Source organism: Cheilinus undulatus, linkage group 14 (assembly GCF_018320785.1).
Source record: "Cheilinus undulatus linkage group 14, ASM1832078v1, whole genome shotgun sequence".
Taxonomy (NCBI): Eukaryota; Metazoa; Chordata; class Actinopteri; order Labriformes; family Labridae; genus Cheilinus; species Cheilinus undulatus.
The window spans coordinates 34204099-34224019 of record NC_054878.1 but is presented as its reverse complement, the minus strand read 5'-3'; the positions used below and the strand labels follow the sequence as shown (position 1 = coordinate 34224019).

General features: G+C 39.7%; 1 protein-coding gene across 2 annotated transcripts in view; it reads left to right on the top strand.

Annotated features, from left to right (window-relative positions):
* Window positions 1–19921, top strand: part of slc24a4b (solute carrier family 24 member 4b) — an 80025-nt gene that overhangs the window by 42764 nt on the left and 17340 nt on the right. For both annotated transcript variants that reach the window (XM_041805626.1, XM_041805625.1), the window contains exons 3-10: window positions 2939–3015; window positions 9461–9535; window positions 9621–9705; window positions 9810–9913; window positions 11993–12067; window positions 12149–12174; window positions 13438–13491; window positions 18736–18827. In XM_041805626.1, coding sequence (XP_041661560.1) covers window positions 2939–3015; window positions 9461–9535; window positions 9621–9705; window positions 9810–9913; window positions 11993–12067; window positions 12149–12174; window positions 13438–13491; window positions 18736–18827 — 588 coding nt within the window. The remainder of the gene's footprint in view (window positions 1–2938; window positions 3016–9460; window positions 9536–9620; window positions 9706–9809; window positions 9914–11992; window positions 12068–12148; window positions 12175–13437; window positions 13492–18735; window positions 18828–19921) is intronic.

The window sequence follows — 19921 nt, the reverse complement described above, 5'->3', positions numbered from 1 at the left end:
ATTTGATTTTTAAATTCATGTACAACCCAGTACTGAACCAATATTATAAATTTTTAAAAACCCTGCATTTTATCACTCCAAGGCAGTTGACTTCCAAAAGATCAGAACTGTATCTGACGTAAAACCACATATTAAAAGCTACGTTCACGCTGCAGTTAAAAGTGACCTGAATCTGAATTTCTTTTTTGCTCATATGTGCGTCACATCTAATTTTCTTCTGACAGTGTAAACACCACAAGTCATTCAATCTGACCTTTTCGAATTAGATTCAAGCCACTTTCACATGTGGTTCTATATCAGATACATATCTGATATTTTGGAAATTGACTGCAGTGTGAACAGCCAAACACAAAAATCTGATCTGAGAAAAAAATCAGATTTGAGCATTAAGGCTTACAGTGTGAACATAGCCAAAGTGGCCTGAATCTGATTCCAAAAGGTCAGATTCAGTGTGATTTGCACTGTACACACTGTCAGAAAAAAATCAGATATGAGACACGTAAGCTAAAAATCAGATTAAGGTCACTGAAAAAATGACTGGGGCCAGAAATGTAGCCTCTGTTGACCATTTGCATGTTTATAATTTGGGTGGTCGCCTGAGAGTCATTAGGTCAAGGGTGTGTCCTCTGGGGCCTTTCAGGTGTGCAAGGGTTGCATGATATTTACGTGATCCAGCATGACAGCGTTGTTTGGATTACTGACGAAAGGAATCCAAGGCTGCATTATATGTAGGAGATGAGAAGTGCCTACACTGTGAATTTCATCTGAGTCAGCCATGAATTTTTAGACGCACAAACCCAACTTCAAGCTGACTTTCAGTCGGATCATATGCTTTTGTTGTGTAGTATAGTGCAACCCGACTATGACCAAACAAGCTGCTCTTGACTGGTCTAATGGATTTCTGACATGTTTGATCTTTTTGTCCTATGACTCCAAACGCTCTCACAGTGAGAGCAAAACCACAGGCAGAGGTAAAAAGTGGCAAATTAAAGGGTTAAATCTGCAAAAGAGGTGTCAAGAGGGTAAAAAAAGGTGGAAAAAAATTGGTTACAAAGGATGGAATGGGCAAAAATACCTTAAAAGTGTCAGAAGGTGCCAAAAATTGGGTTAAAGTGATGAAAAGCTGTGAAAAGGTAAAGTGACATAAATCAGGTCAATTGTGGCAATGAGTGGCAAAACATAGGTTAAAAAAAATGCCAAAAATTGGTTGTAAAAGTGGCAATAAGATGGCAAGAAGAGGTTAAAAGAGTTGCAAAGTGGTTTAAAAGTGGCTAAGATGGTTTAACAGTGGCAAGACAGTAGTGAACATGCATGTCAAGTGGCAGAAATTTGGAAAAATTGGTTAAATCCTTGTATGTGCACACATACCTGGCCAATAAAGCTGATTGGCAAAAATGGGCTGAAATGTGGTAATAGGTGGCAAAACAGGTTTTAAGTGGCAAAAAGTGGTGAAAATGTGTAAGAATGGGCAGTTAGAGGCAAAACTGGTGAACAAACAGCAAAAAAGTGGCAAAAATGGGTTCCAGTTGCAACAGAAAATGGGTTGAAAATAGTAGAAAAAATAGGTTTAAGGTGGCAAAAAACAGGGTTATAGTGGGAAAAGCTGTGAAAATAGGTAAAGTGGCATAAATCAGGGTAAAAGTGACAGTAAGTGGCAAAACTGGGTGAAAAACTAATTTAAAAGTGGCGAAAATATGTTGCAGTAGCAAAAAAATGTTGTAACTGGCTCAGAAAAGTGGTTAAAAGAAAAAGTGGCCAATTAAATAATTTAAACATTAAAACACAGTTATAGCTTGACACACTTTCCTGCTCCAAAATGAGGTAACTGTTAGCCAGGATACTAGCATCTTTGCTACTGATCTAAGTAGGCCAAATGTTTATTAGTAATCTAAAATCAAAGAAACTTCTAAATAAAAGAAAAAAGTTATAATATAGAGTTTTATTATAAAAGACCAATGAAGCTCATTCTTCTGTTTAAATCTTCCAACACTCTGTTAGTACACATCATGATGCTGAAGCTCAGCATGACATACATTTTTCCACTCATTGTTTTCACTCAGTGTAATTAAACCCACAAGGCTAACTGCTGGCTGTAATTGCTGTTTAGAAAATAAACTAGTCATGTTTTAGGCTTAGTATAAGCAGAGAAAATTTGTGTGCTTGCAGCATGGTCCCAACAGAATCAGGACGGACAGAGGTTACTCTCCACAGATGTTGGGTCCCGTTAGGACGATGGCCAGCTTGTGTCCCAGGCCAGGTGCACTTTGGAACATTTGTGCTCCCAAAGATGTGAGCCGTATGGTGGTACCATGATCACACAGAGCTCCAGCTGGAGCTTTGGATGATGGATGATGAGTCCTCAGCATGGGAGCTTTTTCTGCCTGCTTGCCTTAATTCTCTATGACTTCAGACTCTTAATATAGCCCAAGCTTTTACATCACTTTTGAGGAGCTGTGATGCTCGACTATTCTTGTTCGTTTCATTTTTCCTCGAATAGGTACGAAGTCACTGGTGGCCGAGTGGCGTGACATACAGCAGGCTGACGATGTTTTCAAAAGTGTCTAGAGCCATTTCAGTCCTTTATATCTTCAAAGCTTGTGATGTTGTCTGAGTCTGCAGCTTTTTTGGGGTATGATCACAGGCTGCTATTAAATTTGAATATGACCCTATCTGTTTTCAGTGCAGCATTTCAGGTATACAAGACAATTTTCTTGTAGATAATCTAGTAAAGAGAGATGAAACAAGATGAAGAGTAATGACACCCATAGGTGCAACAAACTAATTCAGTGTGAGAACAAAGGGGACATCCTAGGCTCCGCTGTTAGATAGAGGCCTGTTATTAAGTCACGCAGTCCTCTCATGTAGGCGGATGAAGGGACACGAACCTTGCCGTCGTGTTGCTGATGTGTGGTAACTGTGACATTTTCTCTCTTCTCAGCAATACACGAGTTCCCCGATGACCTTTTCACCAGCCAGGAACGAAAGAGTGGTGCCGTTCTGCTGCACATTGTGGCGGTAAGAGGACTTCTTTTTCTTCTCTTTTAAGCTGCTGTACTGCATCCGTGTCTCGATCGCATCAGTCCACGGTTCATACTATCAGCCTGGCCCAGCTGGATGCAGGTGGATTTAGAGGCTCTTCACAAAGCAGCCATAACCACCTTTTGAGGATTTAAAAGCTCAAAAAAGCAAAGTGGGGTCAGGGTAGAAGCTTTTATTTATTTATTTGCTTGCCAGATGGTGAAAATGCCACAGTGGAGCTTTTAATACAAATTAAAATCAGCATTTTTTCACAAAAGAGTGATGCATGGATTCAAACTTAGAAACATGTTTACATTGATTTGCTCAGGAAGATGTTAGTGTGGTGGAGGAAATAAGATGTAGCAAGGTCATAATCATCATAATGCATAGGACATATTTCACTTTCATCTGGAAAACCTCCCATACAAAGTGTTGAGGAAAGGCGGGCTGTTTTAAAAAAGTAATTTGACAAATGCTCTGTCTGTCACATTCAATACAGGCCAATCAGAGTGACAAGACAAAATGAGGTAGTATGCATGTGCAGCTCCGGTATGTAATTGCAGGCATACACTGTCGGAGTTTTTCAATTGTGGAGCTTGTTGGTGGATTAAACTCAAGCAGAGACCGGTTGGGAGATGTGCAAAAACATCTCTGTTCAGAAAGGCTTACAGTGTGGCTCTTTGCTGCTCTTTAAATAAAAAAATGCTGTCCAGATCTCATAAAAAAAAAGTCGCTAAAGCTGCATCCAAGCTAATCGTTCCACCAGCAGCCATTGTACACACCAGCTTACAGTACGACAAAAACCCTGCCCATAGCTGTCCAAACTCATGATGAAGCAGGTTGAGAAAAGAGCAAAAACATCCTTTCTGCCATGATAAGCTTTTTCTGCTGTTTCTTGCTCTTGTTTTGATAAAAAAAAGTGGTCCGGTTCTGTTAAAGCTGCAGGTTTATTATAGCTACACCAGCTGCAGCTTCTGCAACCACCTTCCTGTACAACTAAACTCTGCCTGTAGCTACAGCCTCATTCTCCTCAAATGACCCTCATTGGTCCGATCTGTTTTCAGACCTGGCACAGTCATTACAGTGGGAGCATTGCAAGAGAGATCGGCCTGATGGCATTTATGGAATTTGGCCAACCCATCGGCTTTGCAAGGTTAGAACAGTTGCAGCGGATGGTTATTAAGCTAAATTTTTAGCATGAGTGTCGTAGATTAAATGAAGGCACCTGTTAGTGATTCATGTAGAACACAAGAGTTCAGTTTGGGTCTTGAACAACTTTAATGTTGGGTGCTGACCTAGCAAGAGGATGTTTGATTATTTTATAAATAGGCTAGCTCACTTTACAAAGCATTTAGCATTGCATTCTATGCTTTGAGAGCAACTAGAGGCAGCTGAGCTGGAATTTGGATATGATCTGTGGATCCAAGGGGGATTCACATTGCTGTTTCAAGGCAGGATGTTGGTGACATTTGCAAAGGGGGGTGAAGGGCCCATCCCTCTGCGCTGGCTTCAGAGGTAGTACCAGAGGCACAACAAGCAAGATGGTATCAGCAGAGGCAGCATGGGAGTGCACCACTCTAGCTCTAACATAATGCAATGTGAATTAAAAGACAAGGACTCCAATTATCAGCAGTCTAGGGGAGGCTCTGTCGATGCTGATAGTCCTTGCTTTGTGGACTGGGATACAGTCATGTTGTAATAGAAAAGGGCCTTCCCCAAACTGTTGCCACGAAGTTGGAAGCATAGCATCGTCCAAAATTTCTTGGTATGCAGAAGCATTAAGATTGGCCTTCAAATGAGATAAGAGGCCTAGCCCAAACCCTGAAAAACAGACCTGTAACATCATCCCAACTTCACAGTTGGCACAGTGCAGTCAGGTGGGTAATGTTCTCTCGGCATCTATCAGTTCCAGACTCACCCACCTGACTGCCAAACAGGAAAGTGTGATTCGTCACTCCACAGGACACGTTTCCACTGCTCCACAGTCAAGGTTGGTACGCTTTTTACCACTCCACCTGACACTTGACATTAGACTTGGTGTTGTGAGGCTTATATGCAGCTGCTCGGCCATGGAAACCCATTCCATGGAGCTCCCAACCCACAGTGTTTGTAATTACATTAATGCCAGCAAGAGTTGCTGTTGTTCCTAAACTCTTCCACTAATTCTAATAATATCACTTACTTTGGAATATCAAGCAGGGATGAAATTTCACAAACCATTTAATTGCAAAAGTGGCATCCATCACACTTCCACACTTGAAGTCCCTGAGCTCTTCAGAACAACCCATTTTGTATCATAAATGTTTGCAAATAGAGACTCCATGCAAGGTGCTTGATTCTATACACCTGTTTCAACATGTCTGATTGAACACCTGTATTGAATAATTAACAGGTGTGACCGATTGCTTTCGTCCATATAGTGTATTTTCCTTATTCCAGGGGCTTTAATAAAACCTCTTTAATGCTGAAACACAGAGGGCATACCAGAAGTAGAGCATAAGAAGCAGCACTGGACTCCATCAGCTGATGTGTCATTAAAGTTGAACTGTCATGTGTGAAATTGGGCATAAATCAGCATTACAGGCTTTTTAATGTGATGTGAGCTGGGAAACCACCAGATGCTATTTGTGTAACTGTACGCTTGTGAGCGGTGAAGAGCGTAAATGTCTCTCAAAGAGCAGCTTTAACTCAGCAGTGTGTTTAGAAAGCTTCATAAATAAAGTAGTGCTACTCTTGAGTTGTCATACCTTAAATCAGAATTTAAATTAAAGTATGACTCATGTGACACCACTGAGAGGAACAAACAGACACCGTTGTGGGAAAAAGACAGGCAAATGTTCATTATTCATACAGTATGAGCTCATTCTCCTCATGAAAATCCTTCATTGTCTACATTCAGTCATGCAAAGCCTCACTGACTTTTTACAAAGACACTAACCACCTATGGAGGTTTTCAGTATTGTTGAAGTCCTGCTCTTCATGCTGGATTTAATTGGCTTTAAAAATGTTGAATAAAATCCATGGCTCAAACCAGGATTTAAGAAAAAACACAGATTGGTATCCTCCCCTCTGACATACTCTCTCTATCCTGCTCCAAACAGTTGAACCAAAATCGAGGAATTTCAGCTTTAGTGTCATCTTTTTTTTGTCTCGGTATGAAACAAAGTTTCAAAACTTCACCCACTCTCTGGTTTAATTCTGCAGCAGGGATACTTTTAATAATGCATATTTTTGTTAGGTTCAAGGATGAGTTCAGTCTTTTCCAAGTCTTTCTAAAAGTTACTGTCCTTTTGTGTCAAATTTCACACTTTTTGTCCCTTTAGATCTGCTCAGCACAGGAACACAGAGAATTTCATAGTAAAGAGACTCCAGCATCAGGACTTACTACTTTGATTTGTCTCTCTCAGACCTAACATTCTGACTTTGGTTATAATTTTTGAAGAACAAGAGATGTGGATTTTATTTCTTCCATTGAAAGTGTGTTAAGAGAGGCTGTCTCTACTCAGGGCTCATTATTGTTTTAACACTGCCCTGACTTGACTTGAACAATATGCAAACCCATCCTTTTTAAAACAGACAATTCTGAACATAATGAGTCAAAAATACAAAAGGCAGGGAGTGAAGTCCCACTGGAAAATAAATGAAACACCAGAGGCCGTGACCTCATTTTGATCAATAGGAGCTATAGCCCTGAACCCTCCATGTGTCTTCTAACCTTTAATAGACCCGACTAGTTTACCAACATGATAAATGATGGCCAGTAGAAGAGGTATAAGGACTTTGTTGAAGCACTTTTCAGCACAGAGATTACTGAAGGAGGTCACATCCTTGGAAACGCCTCATATCTTAATGTTTTTAACCTTAATGAAAGTGAAAATACACCAACACTGATTTACTGCTGCAGACATTTACACAGACAGACAAAAGATTCAGATATGAATTAAGAATCTAGTTAAAGAAGAAACACCAAGATGTAAAAATCCTTCATTTAAATCCTCACCAAAGTAAATTTATGTCATACAACCAGAGATGCAGAAAAAGGCCTCTTGATCAAATATCATCAGGTTATTAATAATGCATCATGTTAAGACAGAATCCAAATTCTTCAGTTGATGGAGCTGGTACATCTTTTCAGAACATAAATTCTATGCTATATTTACTTCTTTACATAGGAGAGGAATTGCAGGTAAACCCCTTCAAATAGTATAAACTGCACAAACAATGGCTAATATTTTTGTAAACAAGAAAATGTCTTGCACTTTGCAGAGTGCTACTCCTTTTTTGCAGTGTGGAGTAGTTAACTGCAATTTTTCATCATTTAAAGGCAGAATACTGGCCACCTAGGACTTCTATTTTATTTACCATAGGAATAAAGGTATCAGTATAGCTGGTTATTACTAGTATGATATGAAAGTTTGCTTTCTAAATTCTGTTTTTGGACATTTTATGCTAACATATAACAGTGGGTATAGTCTGAAGCAGGGAAGAGGGAATGGGGAATTACATGCTGGAAGGGAGCCACAGGCCGAAATTCATCCCAGGCCAAGTGCGTTCAGGGGGCCCAACCTAACTGCTTGGTCTGCAGCCCTGTGATGTGGCAGTTTAGACTTCTGATTTATAGATGGCTCTAATGCTGTTACAGTAGTGGAGGTCTGACTTTAGAGTGTCCTTAGTAATTGATGAGAACTAGGACAACATGAGGAGAACTGCAACTAAACTTAGCACAAAAGTAAGGAAATGTGTGTTTGATTTATTGTTTTTTGTTGTTGTAACAATGCTTCTTGGCAATATATCTTATACCATTGGAAAGCCTGCTTATTTTCATATTAAATAGGGCCACATTTATAAAGAACATGCATTTGTGGGATGAGCAGCAGAGCTGAGAATGCGGGTTGCACCCATGAAACATTTGTAAAATAGTATCTACCTATGCCAAACAGCTTATGTTGCTACTGACACTTGTTTGAGCTTCTGGCACAACCAGGTGCTGACAATCAGGTACAGTTTTCAGAGTTTTTCACTAGTTTTCACTAGTTTGATATAAACATTGGCTTAACATTTAATGATCATTTGAATGTATAGACTGTTCTTCAGTTTTGTCCATTTAAAGCAAAATCCCCATTGCGCTTTTTTCTGCAGATGTTCACTGTGTAAGCAGGGTTTGTATTGGTGCTTGAAATCCTTGAAAATGCTTGAATTTTAATGTTTTCACCGTTTAAAAAACGTTGTGTTGGAGTGCCGGTTTAGCTCAGTAGTAGCCCATCTGAAGAGGCAGAAGTCGACTGATGTCTTGTTTGCACTCTGAATTGCCTTGTTGCTGAAATGTGTGCTAAACAAATAAACGTGTTATGCCTTGCCTTAGAAGAACATCCAGCAGTAACCAAGTACACTTGAAATATCGGGTATCATTTTTCATGGGTAATCACATTCATATTTTTTTTGACAGAATTAAAAAAAAAATGGTTTTGGACATTTGTTCTATACTAGCTTAGTTGTATTTTCTTTTCCACTTTGAATGAGTTATTTATTTTTATAGCATAACGTCAATTTTGTTTGATAAATTGGGAAAATAATATTTTTAGAATATATGCATTTGTATTAAAACACTATTTTCCACAGCTGTACGGTGCTGAAGAAGCTTGAAAATGCACCTTAAGAGGGCAGTGCTTGAATTTGACCTTGAAAAGGGTGTTTGAACCCTGGGTAGAGGAGTTAGATATTACATTTTTCTAATTAAATGTTGTAGATGAGTAAAGACCTCAGCATTTTCATATCACGTTTGAAAGGTAAGAAAATGTTTTAAAGGTTTAAAATTATACAGTTATATAAAATTAAATGCTAAAGAAGTCCTTCCCACTGGGTATTTAAAGTGAGTGAATTAATGTAGTAAATGAATAAATAAAGCTCACTGATCACTGTTTGCCTTGGTGGTCTGCCCTAGTCTGGTTTCACTCTTAAATTCTCTTAACAGAAATATTCATGACCAGTATATTGAGCCTTTTGTCAAATGTGATCAGAGCTGTCCTGGCTTTACTGCTGAGAGGAGGAGGAATTTTGATGGTGGTAGTGTGGGGGTCTATTCATACTGCAGTCCTGCACTGCCCCCTGTGGATAGCATAGAGCAGAGCACAACTGCTGGAGCTGATGTCACACCTGATCTATAATTTATAGATCTGGCCTCGGCTGCTGAAACACGCTGCTGTTGATTTTTTTTTTTTCTCTTTGTGGGTGAAAGCAGCTCATCGCTGAATTGACATTTGAATTCAAAGCAGGTCAAGTTTTAATTGGGTGCTGGGCTTAGAGATTCCCCTTCACCCGCCCTCTGCTATGAGAGTGTTAACTGGGCTAATTTCTGCTGATTAAGGGTGTATCTACACAGGGACACGCACTCACTTTTGCCCTTGCCACACTCTTAATGTAACTCTTCTTTCTCTGTCCCCAGACGCTCTACATGTTTCTGGCTCTTGCAATAACATGTGACGAATACTTTGTGACGGCGCTGGAGAAGATCTGTGAGGTGCGTGGGAGTTCTAGTCCATCATCTTTAGGAGTTGGTACTTTGTCGTCTGTGTAAACATACTTTTATTGCTTTGTTTCTGCAGAAATTAGACCTGAGTGAAGATGTTGCAGGAGCCACCTTCATGGCTGCCGGCAGCTCTGCACCGGAGCTTTTTGCCTCTGTGATTGGTAGATAAACACACTCTTGCATGAACAGCATGTGCACACACATCACAGATGGTTGGTGTCACCGCTGATCCTGATTGGATGCTTGCCTCCCTTTCTGTGTGCAGGTGTCTTCATCACCCACGGCGATGTGGGGGTGGGGACCATCGTTGGCTCAGCCGTCTTCAACATCCTCTGCATCATCGGTGTGTGCGGGATCTTTGCCGGACAGGTGTGTGCGCTACAAAGAGCGACTTCTTGCTGCAGCAGCGTCATTCTGTTTATTTAAATACAGCAGGGAGGCACATGTGTGGCAGAAGTTCTTAGCTGAGGGGAAACAAAGACATCTGCTTCAGTTAGTTTTTCCTCACAACTGGTTTAAGTGGAAATGAGGAGCAGAGGCAGAAACAGATTATAAATCTAGTTTTCCTCTAAGCTCTTTATCTAGAAATGTTAACATAAACTGCTTTTGATGACAGCAAATTTACTCCTCACAGAACTTCAGCACTCTTAAAGCTGTAAGAGAAACTATTTCTCATGCAACTGGTAGTGTGTTTGAATGCAGTTACTAAGATTCAGATGACTGTTAGATTAACTACCATCTCAATTCCAGAAAAGTTGGAGCGCTGTCAGAAATGCAAATACAAATACAGTACTGTGATTTCAAATCTCAAAACTAATAATTTATTTACAATAGAACATGAAAACATATCAGATGTTAAAACCGAGACATTTTACAGTTTCATGAAAAATATCAGCTCATTTTTAATTTGATGGCAGCAAAACATCTACAAAAAGTAGGGACGGGGCAGCAAAAGGCTGGGAAGGTAAGTGGTACAAATGAAAACAGCTGGAGGAGCATTTTGCAACTAATTAGGTTAAATGCTGAAAGGTCAGTAATATGACAGGGTGTGAAAGGAGCAGTTTAGATAGGCAGGGTCTTTTAGAACTAAAGATGGGCAGTTACCAATCTACAAAAACTGCATCTTAAAATTGAGGAACAATATTCAAAAAATGTCCCTAAATGTGAAATTGCAGAGGCTATCAATATCCCACCATCTACAAAACACAAAACCATCAGAAGATTCAGAGAATTTCAATATTTTAATATGGGCTGATTGTGATCTTTGGGCCTTCAGGTGGCATTGCATTAAAAACGGGCACAATTCGGTACTGGAAATCTCTGCACGGCCTCAGGAATACTTCCAGAAATAGTCCTTCGACACAGTGTGAAAGTAGAAGTCATATGTGAACATGATCTACTGTCTTCAAAGCTCGTTTAAAATGAACTGAAGCAAAATGGAAAACTGTTCTGTGGTCAGATGAATCAAAATGCGAAATTCTTTTTGGATACCACAGACACCATGTCCTGTCAACTAAAGAGGAGAGGAACCATCTGTCTTATTATAGCAGTTTAAAAGCCTGCATCTCTGATGGTATGGTTTTGCATTAGTGCCTGAGGTGTGGGCATCTCAACATTTTGAAAGGCAGTATCAATGCTGGAAAGTGTAATACCTGACTTTTAATATGTATTTTTGTTGAACTGAATAGTACTATTTCCTGAAGTTGGACTAACACCTAGAGATTGTGATGAAAACCAATTTATTCTTGTGTGTATCATCACAATCAGACCAGACTGCCCCTGCAGACTTTGACCTTTGAGCCAGTTAGCAGTAATACTAACCAGAGCAGAAGTCACTTTGTCATCCACCTTTGGAAATCACCTTAAACCAAAGGGGGTACCTTGCTTTTGTGACAAAAGTAAAGAGTAGAGTCAAATATACCCATGTTTTCATCTTATCACTTGCTGTCTTGTTGGCAATGCATTTTTAACTTGTAAGCTAGGTCAACAGGAAGAAGGCCCATAGTAACTTGCAGAATAGGAGCATATCACAACAAGCACCTTAGCACTTAAATTTTGCTCTGATGGTGTTTTCCCTTTTGTCCAGAAATTCTGGGGATACGTCTTCATGTTAATGTCATCCTCTCTGCTATCTCAGTAGCTCAGTCAGCTAGCCAATCTCTCCCACTAACAGGGTGGTTTTTACCCCCACTGGCAAATTTACATACCTACAGGGAGGAGAGAAATAGAAACAGTGCATAGAGACTTCACGATTTTTGTGGCAAGTAAAGGAAAATGGGACTGTTTTTTTCAGTAACAGTTTACTTTCATGAAAACTAATAACGGATACTTTTAGTAACATTAACCCCCCACACTGACTGGTACAGGGACAGTAGTCCAGTTTAATGGTCTAACTGTAGCTCCACTTAACTGTGCATACTGTGTCCCCCCTATCCTATGAAATCTCAGGTGGTGATTTTGACCTGGTGGGCAGTCTTCAGGGATTCATTCTACTACACCATCTCTGTTGTGGCTTTGATTGCAGTAAGTTACGTCAAGTTACATACCATCCCTTTCAGAGTTGAAATTTTCTTATCTAACGACATCTTTCTTTTCATTTTTCAGTTCATCTACGATGAGAAGATAGTTTGGTAAGTCAATCTTTCACTTATTCACCAAAGGGCCATGCTATGTGTTTTTCCAGCAACACGCTAATACTACAATGAGAAGAGCAACTTCAGAAGTATTAAAGCAACATGTAGGAATTCTGGATGATGCACTTTGGTGCCTGAGTGCATTGCCTCCCCCTCTTAAGCATGCTTCTGTGTTGAATCTGCACTGACGTATCCCCCTCAGGGCTATGTAGCCCAGAAGCCTACACATTGAGCCTGACGTGAACCGCCTTAAAATTGTAACTTCTCATTGAAATGACTCAGACTGCAAGCCCTGTAACTAGCCTGCTGGTTATCACTGGGGTCTTGCCAGTGTCTGTTAATGTTTGAAGGTGTATGTTTTGTCCTTTACGGTGAGATAAATGGCTTCAAATTGTGACAAATTAATTCAGGGCTGCTTGCTGACATATGTAAATATCAGATGTGCATTCCCTCATTCATACCTCTTTCAGAGGCTGAACGAGTGCAAAATTTCCCCCATCCTCTGCCTCAGCTGATTCAGCAAACTTACACTCCATTTCATCTGATGCCTCCTTTCTTTTCTTCTTTGCAGTGACTGCAGTTTATTCCACTGTTACTCAGTATTAATCAGCTCCAAATCCAACATAGTAAGCGCAGTTCAGGTTGCCTCTTTGGCAGCAGACCTACAAAGTTACATTGTGCTGAAAGCGCCCCGTTGTGCAGGACGCTCTGTGAAATATGAGATGGATATCATTCAGTTGCTGTACCGTTAGATTGACTTTGAAACTAACATATAACGAGGAAAAGATGCATGTTGTTGCTGCAAACATACCATTACACATTTACAGCCTCACTTTGGTCTGCTTTGATGATTACCATGAGGTGGCTAATGTTAGCAACATGGAACATTGCTGTAAAACTGACATTACCAGTTCATTATGCTAAATTTAGCAAATCTACACCCCCTGTGCTTCTGTTACCCTACAATTTACAATGAACTGGCATTATGCTTGTGGACAGTTGTGACTGCTTTGCAAAATCTGGTCTAATATCTTGGCTTAAATACCTAGGTGCAAAGCTTTAAAAAATCATGTAAAACTCTTGGAAATAAATGTTTGTATATCATATTTTTCTTATAAATACTAACAAATTGGTTGTAGCAGGTGCTATAACATTTAGTAATACTTGAATACATCTAAAGAAGCCATTTTTTTTATATTTTGTTGAAAGGAAATCTGAATTTGTTATTCCTAACCCTCTTTCTGTTTTGTTTTTCATCAGGTGGGAGAGTTTGGTGCTGGTGGTCTTGTATGCTGGCTACATCCTGGTCATGAAGTGAGTTGGGATACCTCTAAATTACTCAGTTTTTGTTTAATCATACCTTTTGTTTGGAAGAAGTTTTTATGACCTTTAGTTGTACCAATAACCTGACAGGCTGGATGGATTTGTTACACATATCCATCTGGAAAACCTTCAGTACTAAGCGTTTGGGAAAGGGCAGAGGATTTGAAAAAAACTCGGAGTGTGACTGGATGAACGTTCTGTCTGTCACATCTTTATGGGCCAATCAGAGCAACAAAACAGCAGCTACTGAGGAACAACACGAACCATGGTGACTATAGATATGTCAGTACATGACTTTCGTTGTTTTTGAAAAGAAAACAACTCACTGCTGTTCTTTGTTCTTCTTTTAATGAAGAAATATCATCAAGTTCTGATAAAACTGGCACTTTAGCAGCATCCACGCTAAGCTCCTCTGCCATAACTGCACCGGCCTCTTGTTGCTGCTTACATACGTCATGACTCTGCTGCGTCTGAGAGTACTGCCCCTCGTTGCTGATTGGTCCTGTCACTTCCTAACCGGGCCCAGATGGTTTAGACGGGAGCTTTACAGGATGGATTTGCCAGTGAAAAATAAGGACATGGGCATATCCATCTGCTTCAAGGTTATTCTACCAACACATTAAGCATAAAATTTAAGTACTGCCAATGAAGGCCCTGCATTCAAATTCATGTCAAGAAAATTACAAAATTATAACATGCCACAAAATCTAGCATATACATTTCCCCTGTAAATACAGTATAATAAGGCCTGATTTTGGGGTGTTTGGATTTTCTGTTGTCATGTGTGACGATTTCCATTGCATTCAAAGAAGTCTACCACATGCCGGTTCTGTGCAGCTCTGTAGCTTTTTTAGTATCATCTGTTTTTACCACGTGGAGTTTTTGTCCAGTGAGTACAGAACTTGAGCTCTCAGCTCAGTGGTGTAGTGCAGGGTACACCCAGGTATACCGAGTATACCTATTTACTTCTAAATCCTCAAAATCCTCTCTCCTAGGATGGCAAAGGCAACAAAAAGTAATGCAATTACACTTGTGCATTACTTTGAAATGCGTTACCTCAAGCACAGCTGAGGAAATATGGAGTACTTCACAAGTTGCAATTTTCGCTCTAACACATTATTTAGGCATTTTGACTTTGCTACAATCCACCATCACTGATAGCAGATTGTAACTGCAGCAGCCCGAGTGTGTGTTTGTATATGTGTGGGAAGAGATGCTTAAACTCGACCATACTGGTACCTGCGGGCTGATTAATATGACCAACTGTGCGCTCAGTAGCTCCTCAGGAGAAGAGCAGGCGTCCAGCTGGAGGGGAGGGTCTCAGTCATGTCCCCTCACCAGATGCTAGCTGGAGATGAGGCCCAGGAGCCTTCTGCTGCAAATACGGCTCCTCTGATGAATTAAGTACATTTGTATGATGCAGTATTGCATCGGTTAGGACAAGATTTTGGAGTTTTTCAAAGATGACTACACCAAACCACAGAATTTAAGTTGTTCTTTGGATGGTATATAGATTTTTTGTGCTCTTCTGGATTAAAGTGGTTCAGTTCAGCCAGCTACACATTAAACGATTTAGAGCCCAGTTATGGGCCCAATTTGTCACATCCCGTGATCGAAGGGACATGACCTGAAAGAAGTCCAAATAATCTTCAAGTGTGGTGCCAATCCAAATATTTTACTACTCCTTGTTAGTCTGACCTCCCCTTTTCCATATTGTAGATATCAAACATGGTGATTAGGTTGGCCTGCCTTTGATGAAATACCCGACACCGATGAGCGTAAGCAGATCAGGGGCTTAATCATTTGTTGTAGTGCATTTTAACAGCTCACACACACAGCAGCAAACATATAGACAACTACACCTTCTCAGCCAGGATTTTAATCATTTACAGTGTCATGATTTAACACACGTTTCTGTGAGATCTGTCTGTGGAGTCACCACCGTAAAACTGTTTCTATAAACAGCAGGTGTGCTGACCTCTGGTCTGGGTAAATCATCTTGCGTGTTCATTCTCAAGGATTATGTTAGAAATCGGTCAAATCTGTCCTTTATGTCTTAAGCTTGAAACCGTTTAAGATCCAAGAATCATCTAGTGTTTGGCCAACTTGAGATTCATTTCACACAACTTTGGTTCCTAAAAATAAACATCTTTTGTTATGTCTGACCCTTCGTGTAAACCAGAGGCAGGTAAAATGATCAGTAGGTATGTTTATGTTGTCAGTTGCCTGTTATATGTGTCTCACTTAGAATCATTTTGGCTTACAGTCTACTCTGAACACAGATTTCACTGCGTCATGCATTAAAATGCGACTCCAATGCACCATATTTGAGTCTTTATAGTCCAAACTGCATAATACCACCCACATGGTCCTGTGCCTGTGTCTCTGTCCAGCTGGTAATCTGTGTAACACTCAGCAGCAGCCTGCTCTCTCCCTGCCATAAGAGTTTAATCTTTCTCCCTCTGCAGCGGCTAAGAGCACCGGCTTAACCAGATCACTCCTCTCCTTTCTCATTCGGAGGAAAGAAGTGCTTACTGTAGGATATGCTGTCATATGTCTCCCCTCTCCCAAAATATCCGCTGACAATTTTAGGCCTGTTCCAGTCAAAATGCAGCAGAGTGGGATTTATATAGAGCGATCAGTGCTCTCTGAGGTGACCTTCTTTGGCCCCATTGCGACTATTTTTTTCACTCCTAAAATAGCATGCTGCCAATTGTAAAACAGATAAGAGTAGAGAAAATGTGGGGATTTCATGACAAACAGAAGACTACCCCTAAAAAAAGACATAATGAGCTTTTTTTGTACAACAAAAGTCAAAACAAAAACTGGCCAAATGTGATTTTAATGGTTTTAGAATTATAGATATAATCTACATCCTCAAATGGATGAAATCACATGGAAATAGGTCATTGCTTGTGAATGTTTGTCTCTTTGTGTTTGCTATTTTTGTCAGTCTCTGAGAGAGACTGCTGCAAAGTTTAATAGATTGAGCTGCAGTCAAAAGGTATATCCCCCAGTGTTATTTAGCAGCATTCAATTCATCGTATGGATGTCTAACACCATATGCACCAAGCATCTGCTGTAGTTTTTATGTGTGAAAACAATTACTTAGCTTTTTTTAATATATTGATTAGAAAGTCACATTGAATTTGAACATCTTTTACCAGCAAGACCTGGCAAAACAGCTGCCAAATTCACAAACTCATCGAAGAGGGGGTCCCAAGCTTTGTCATGCCATTGGCCTCCAGCAGGACACTACCTTGGAAAAATTTCCCTGCACATTGTTGTAGCAAATATATACTAGTGCATCTCAAAAAATTAGAATATCATGAAAAAGTTCAATATTTTTTGTCACTTGTTTTTGAAAGTGAAACCCATATACTATATAGACTCATTACACACAGAGTGAAATATTTCAAGCCTTTATTTCTTGAAATGTTGATGATTATGGCTTACAGATAGGAAAACCCAAAATTCAGTTTCTCAAAAAATTAGAATATTACATAAGATCAATTAAAAAAGGATATTTTCAAAGAAATATCAGGCTTCTAAAAAAGTATGTTCATTTCTTTGTCTTCAATACTTGGTTGGACCTCCTTTTGCATGAATTACTGCATCAATGTGGCGTGGCATGGAGGCGATCAGCCTGTGGCACTGCTCGGGTGTAATGGAAGCCCAAGTTGCTTTGATAGCAGCCTTCAAGTCATCTGCATTGTTGGGTCTGGTGTCTCTCATCTTCCTCTTGACGATACCCCATAGATTCTCTATGGGGTTCAGGTCAGGTGAGTTTGCTGGCCAATCAAGCACAGTAACACCATGGTCATTGAACCAGCTTTTGGTACCTTTGGCAGTGTGGGCAGGTGCCAAGTCCTGCTGGAAAATGAAAACAGCATCTCCATAAAGCTTGTCAGCAGAAGGAAGTATGAAGTGCCCAAAAATGTCCTGGTAGATGGCTGCGTTGACTGTGGACTTCGGAAAACACAGTGGACCAACACCGGCAGATGCCATGGCAGCCCAAATCATCACTGACTGTGGAAACGTCACACATTGCAACATTTAAATCATTTCAATAGGTGTTTGAAGACACAGTGGATTTAAAACAAAACATGTCTCTGTTACCAGATTCTTGATATTATGTCAGATATTGGTGTGTAATTCTAGCTTTTTTTCCCATGCCACAGATCTTCTGGAGGAAAGGACAGTTTTCCCCTGATTTTTCAAAACATAGGAAATTTTAAAAACCAACTAATTAGAGCAAGTGTGTCCAATCTACAAATTATAATTATGAAATATGGCCCGCACTGGAACAGAAAGCTTGTGCTTCAATGTGCCTCTTAGTTTTGACACAAGGTTGTGCCATTTAATTCTGTAAACAAGAATTTTGAAACTACATGCTGTTTTTTGAGACCACTCTGAGACAGAAGGAGTATGGTAACAAATATGAATCATGCCTCCTTGCTCCACCGTCTGCTCTGTCTCATGGTCTGATTTACAAAGAATATTCTGTGATCAGCTTTAACAAGTAACTTAAAAAATTTGGCAGCTCTTGCATTTTGCTTATTTTGTGTCTGAATGTAGAGATGAATCACTAGTGTCTTCGCTCTCTGGTGAACAGAGTGGTGTTCTCTCCACACCATGACTTCCCCTTCACTACAAAGCTGAGTATCTACAGTTGTTAGTGAGAAGTGTCCTGCTAACTTTGAGACAATTATTGGTACAAAACAACTAAGCATAGTGCTTTGCATTCGATAATGGTCAGTGTGAACTCATTAGTAGGCTACACTTAAATTTGCTCGTATTTGTTCAGACCGCAGCAGTGTGTTCAGTTTCCTTCAGCACTCAGACTGTCTTATTGAAAGTCTTTACTGATGATGAAAGGCTTCTGATCGGCTGCAGAGGCATGTCTTGGTTTCTCTCTCATTTCCATTTGTAATGTAGCACAGCATATTTCAGCATTTTTTGAATAGCATAACGCTGATGCCATCTTTTAAAGTAGGCCAGCTGTAATGTAAATTCATTCTATAGAATTGTATGGAGAGTAAACAGGTTTTGGTTAATTAATACATTCAATTTCAAACAAGTTGGAGCCTTTCATCTGAGGCTCAAAGACCCTATTGCAAATGTGAATTCTGAAACTGACTGTCCTAGATTTTTTAAATTTCTGTTCCTCTAGGACTGTTGGCTTAACTGTTTCAGAGTCTCTAATTCAGGATTTGTGTTCCACTTCTTTATCAGATTTAATTCCAGCATGCAGAGGTTTTTCATGGGGAAGTCCAAGAAGAACGTGGCCAACGGTAACGCCGCAGCCAGCAGTGAGATGGAGGATGGTAATACTAGTTATGACTATGTTTCTGATGACGACCCGTCATCGCCTTTACTGGCAAAAGGTAAGGTTAATCAGACAGGCTTGATACACACAACTACCAAGAAATAAATCAATTGTTCTATTTTTCAATAAGGTTGATATTTCTGAGTTTTGAATATGTACATATTTATCAGAAAAGAGGGTCTGTGGCTCACTCTTACCTTTGCTCCTTTCTGCTAACAACCCAAAAGTGCTTAACATCTTCTCTCTTCTGCTGATTTTTACGTAGGCAATTTCTTTTTTTCTTTTTTTTTTTTTTTTTTTTAAAATCATTCTAGACATTTATCTAATCTGCTGCTTTGCTGATGGATGAGAAAATGATAACAGTCTTATTTCTGGTTGCAAAAATGAGGCAGCTAGCAAGTAGCCGGTTAGCATAATTAGCATCTAGGATAGACCTGTTACACAGAGCAGCTAGCTTGTCTAAAATAAACAGTTAGTTGATACAAAATTGAAACACTAGATTAAATAAATAAGAGGACATCAGACTAACTCGCCGTGCTGTTAGTTAGCATAGAGCGTGGCCCATAAGTAAGCTAGTAAACCAGACAGTTTCTCTCCTTTTTCCAGTTTAAGTGTGAGCTTTAGCTAGAATTTTTGAAGGAGATTTTGCATCTTAAGTGACACCTGCTAAGTTAGACTGGTATTTCCCTCTTGCTTTTTGTTGTTGTGTTTTATAACTTTTCAAACAAGTTTCATTAGCAAGCTTTTGCAGTGCTTGTTTTAAGATTGTATCCTCTTTGTTCCTCTTGAGTCCACTCTAGTTTCAGGCTAAATCCACACAGCTAGTCTTTGGCATTCCTTCAACTTTTAAGGATAAAAAACATTGTACATTTTGTTGCCATATTTCTTAAATTGTTTGTAAAAATTAAATAATGCTACTCAATACTGTTTAGTGCTTTTCTAACAGTCTTTTCTCCTCTTCTGTACATTGTTGGGGCCTTTTTTTCAAGAGTCATCAGTTTGGAGAGCAGGAAAGGACTTAAGACTGCCCTCATAAATGGTAGTTGTTCCTTCCTGTTTCTTATGTATTATTTAGCTAACACCTGACTGCCA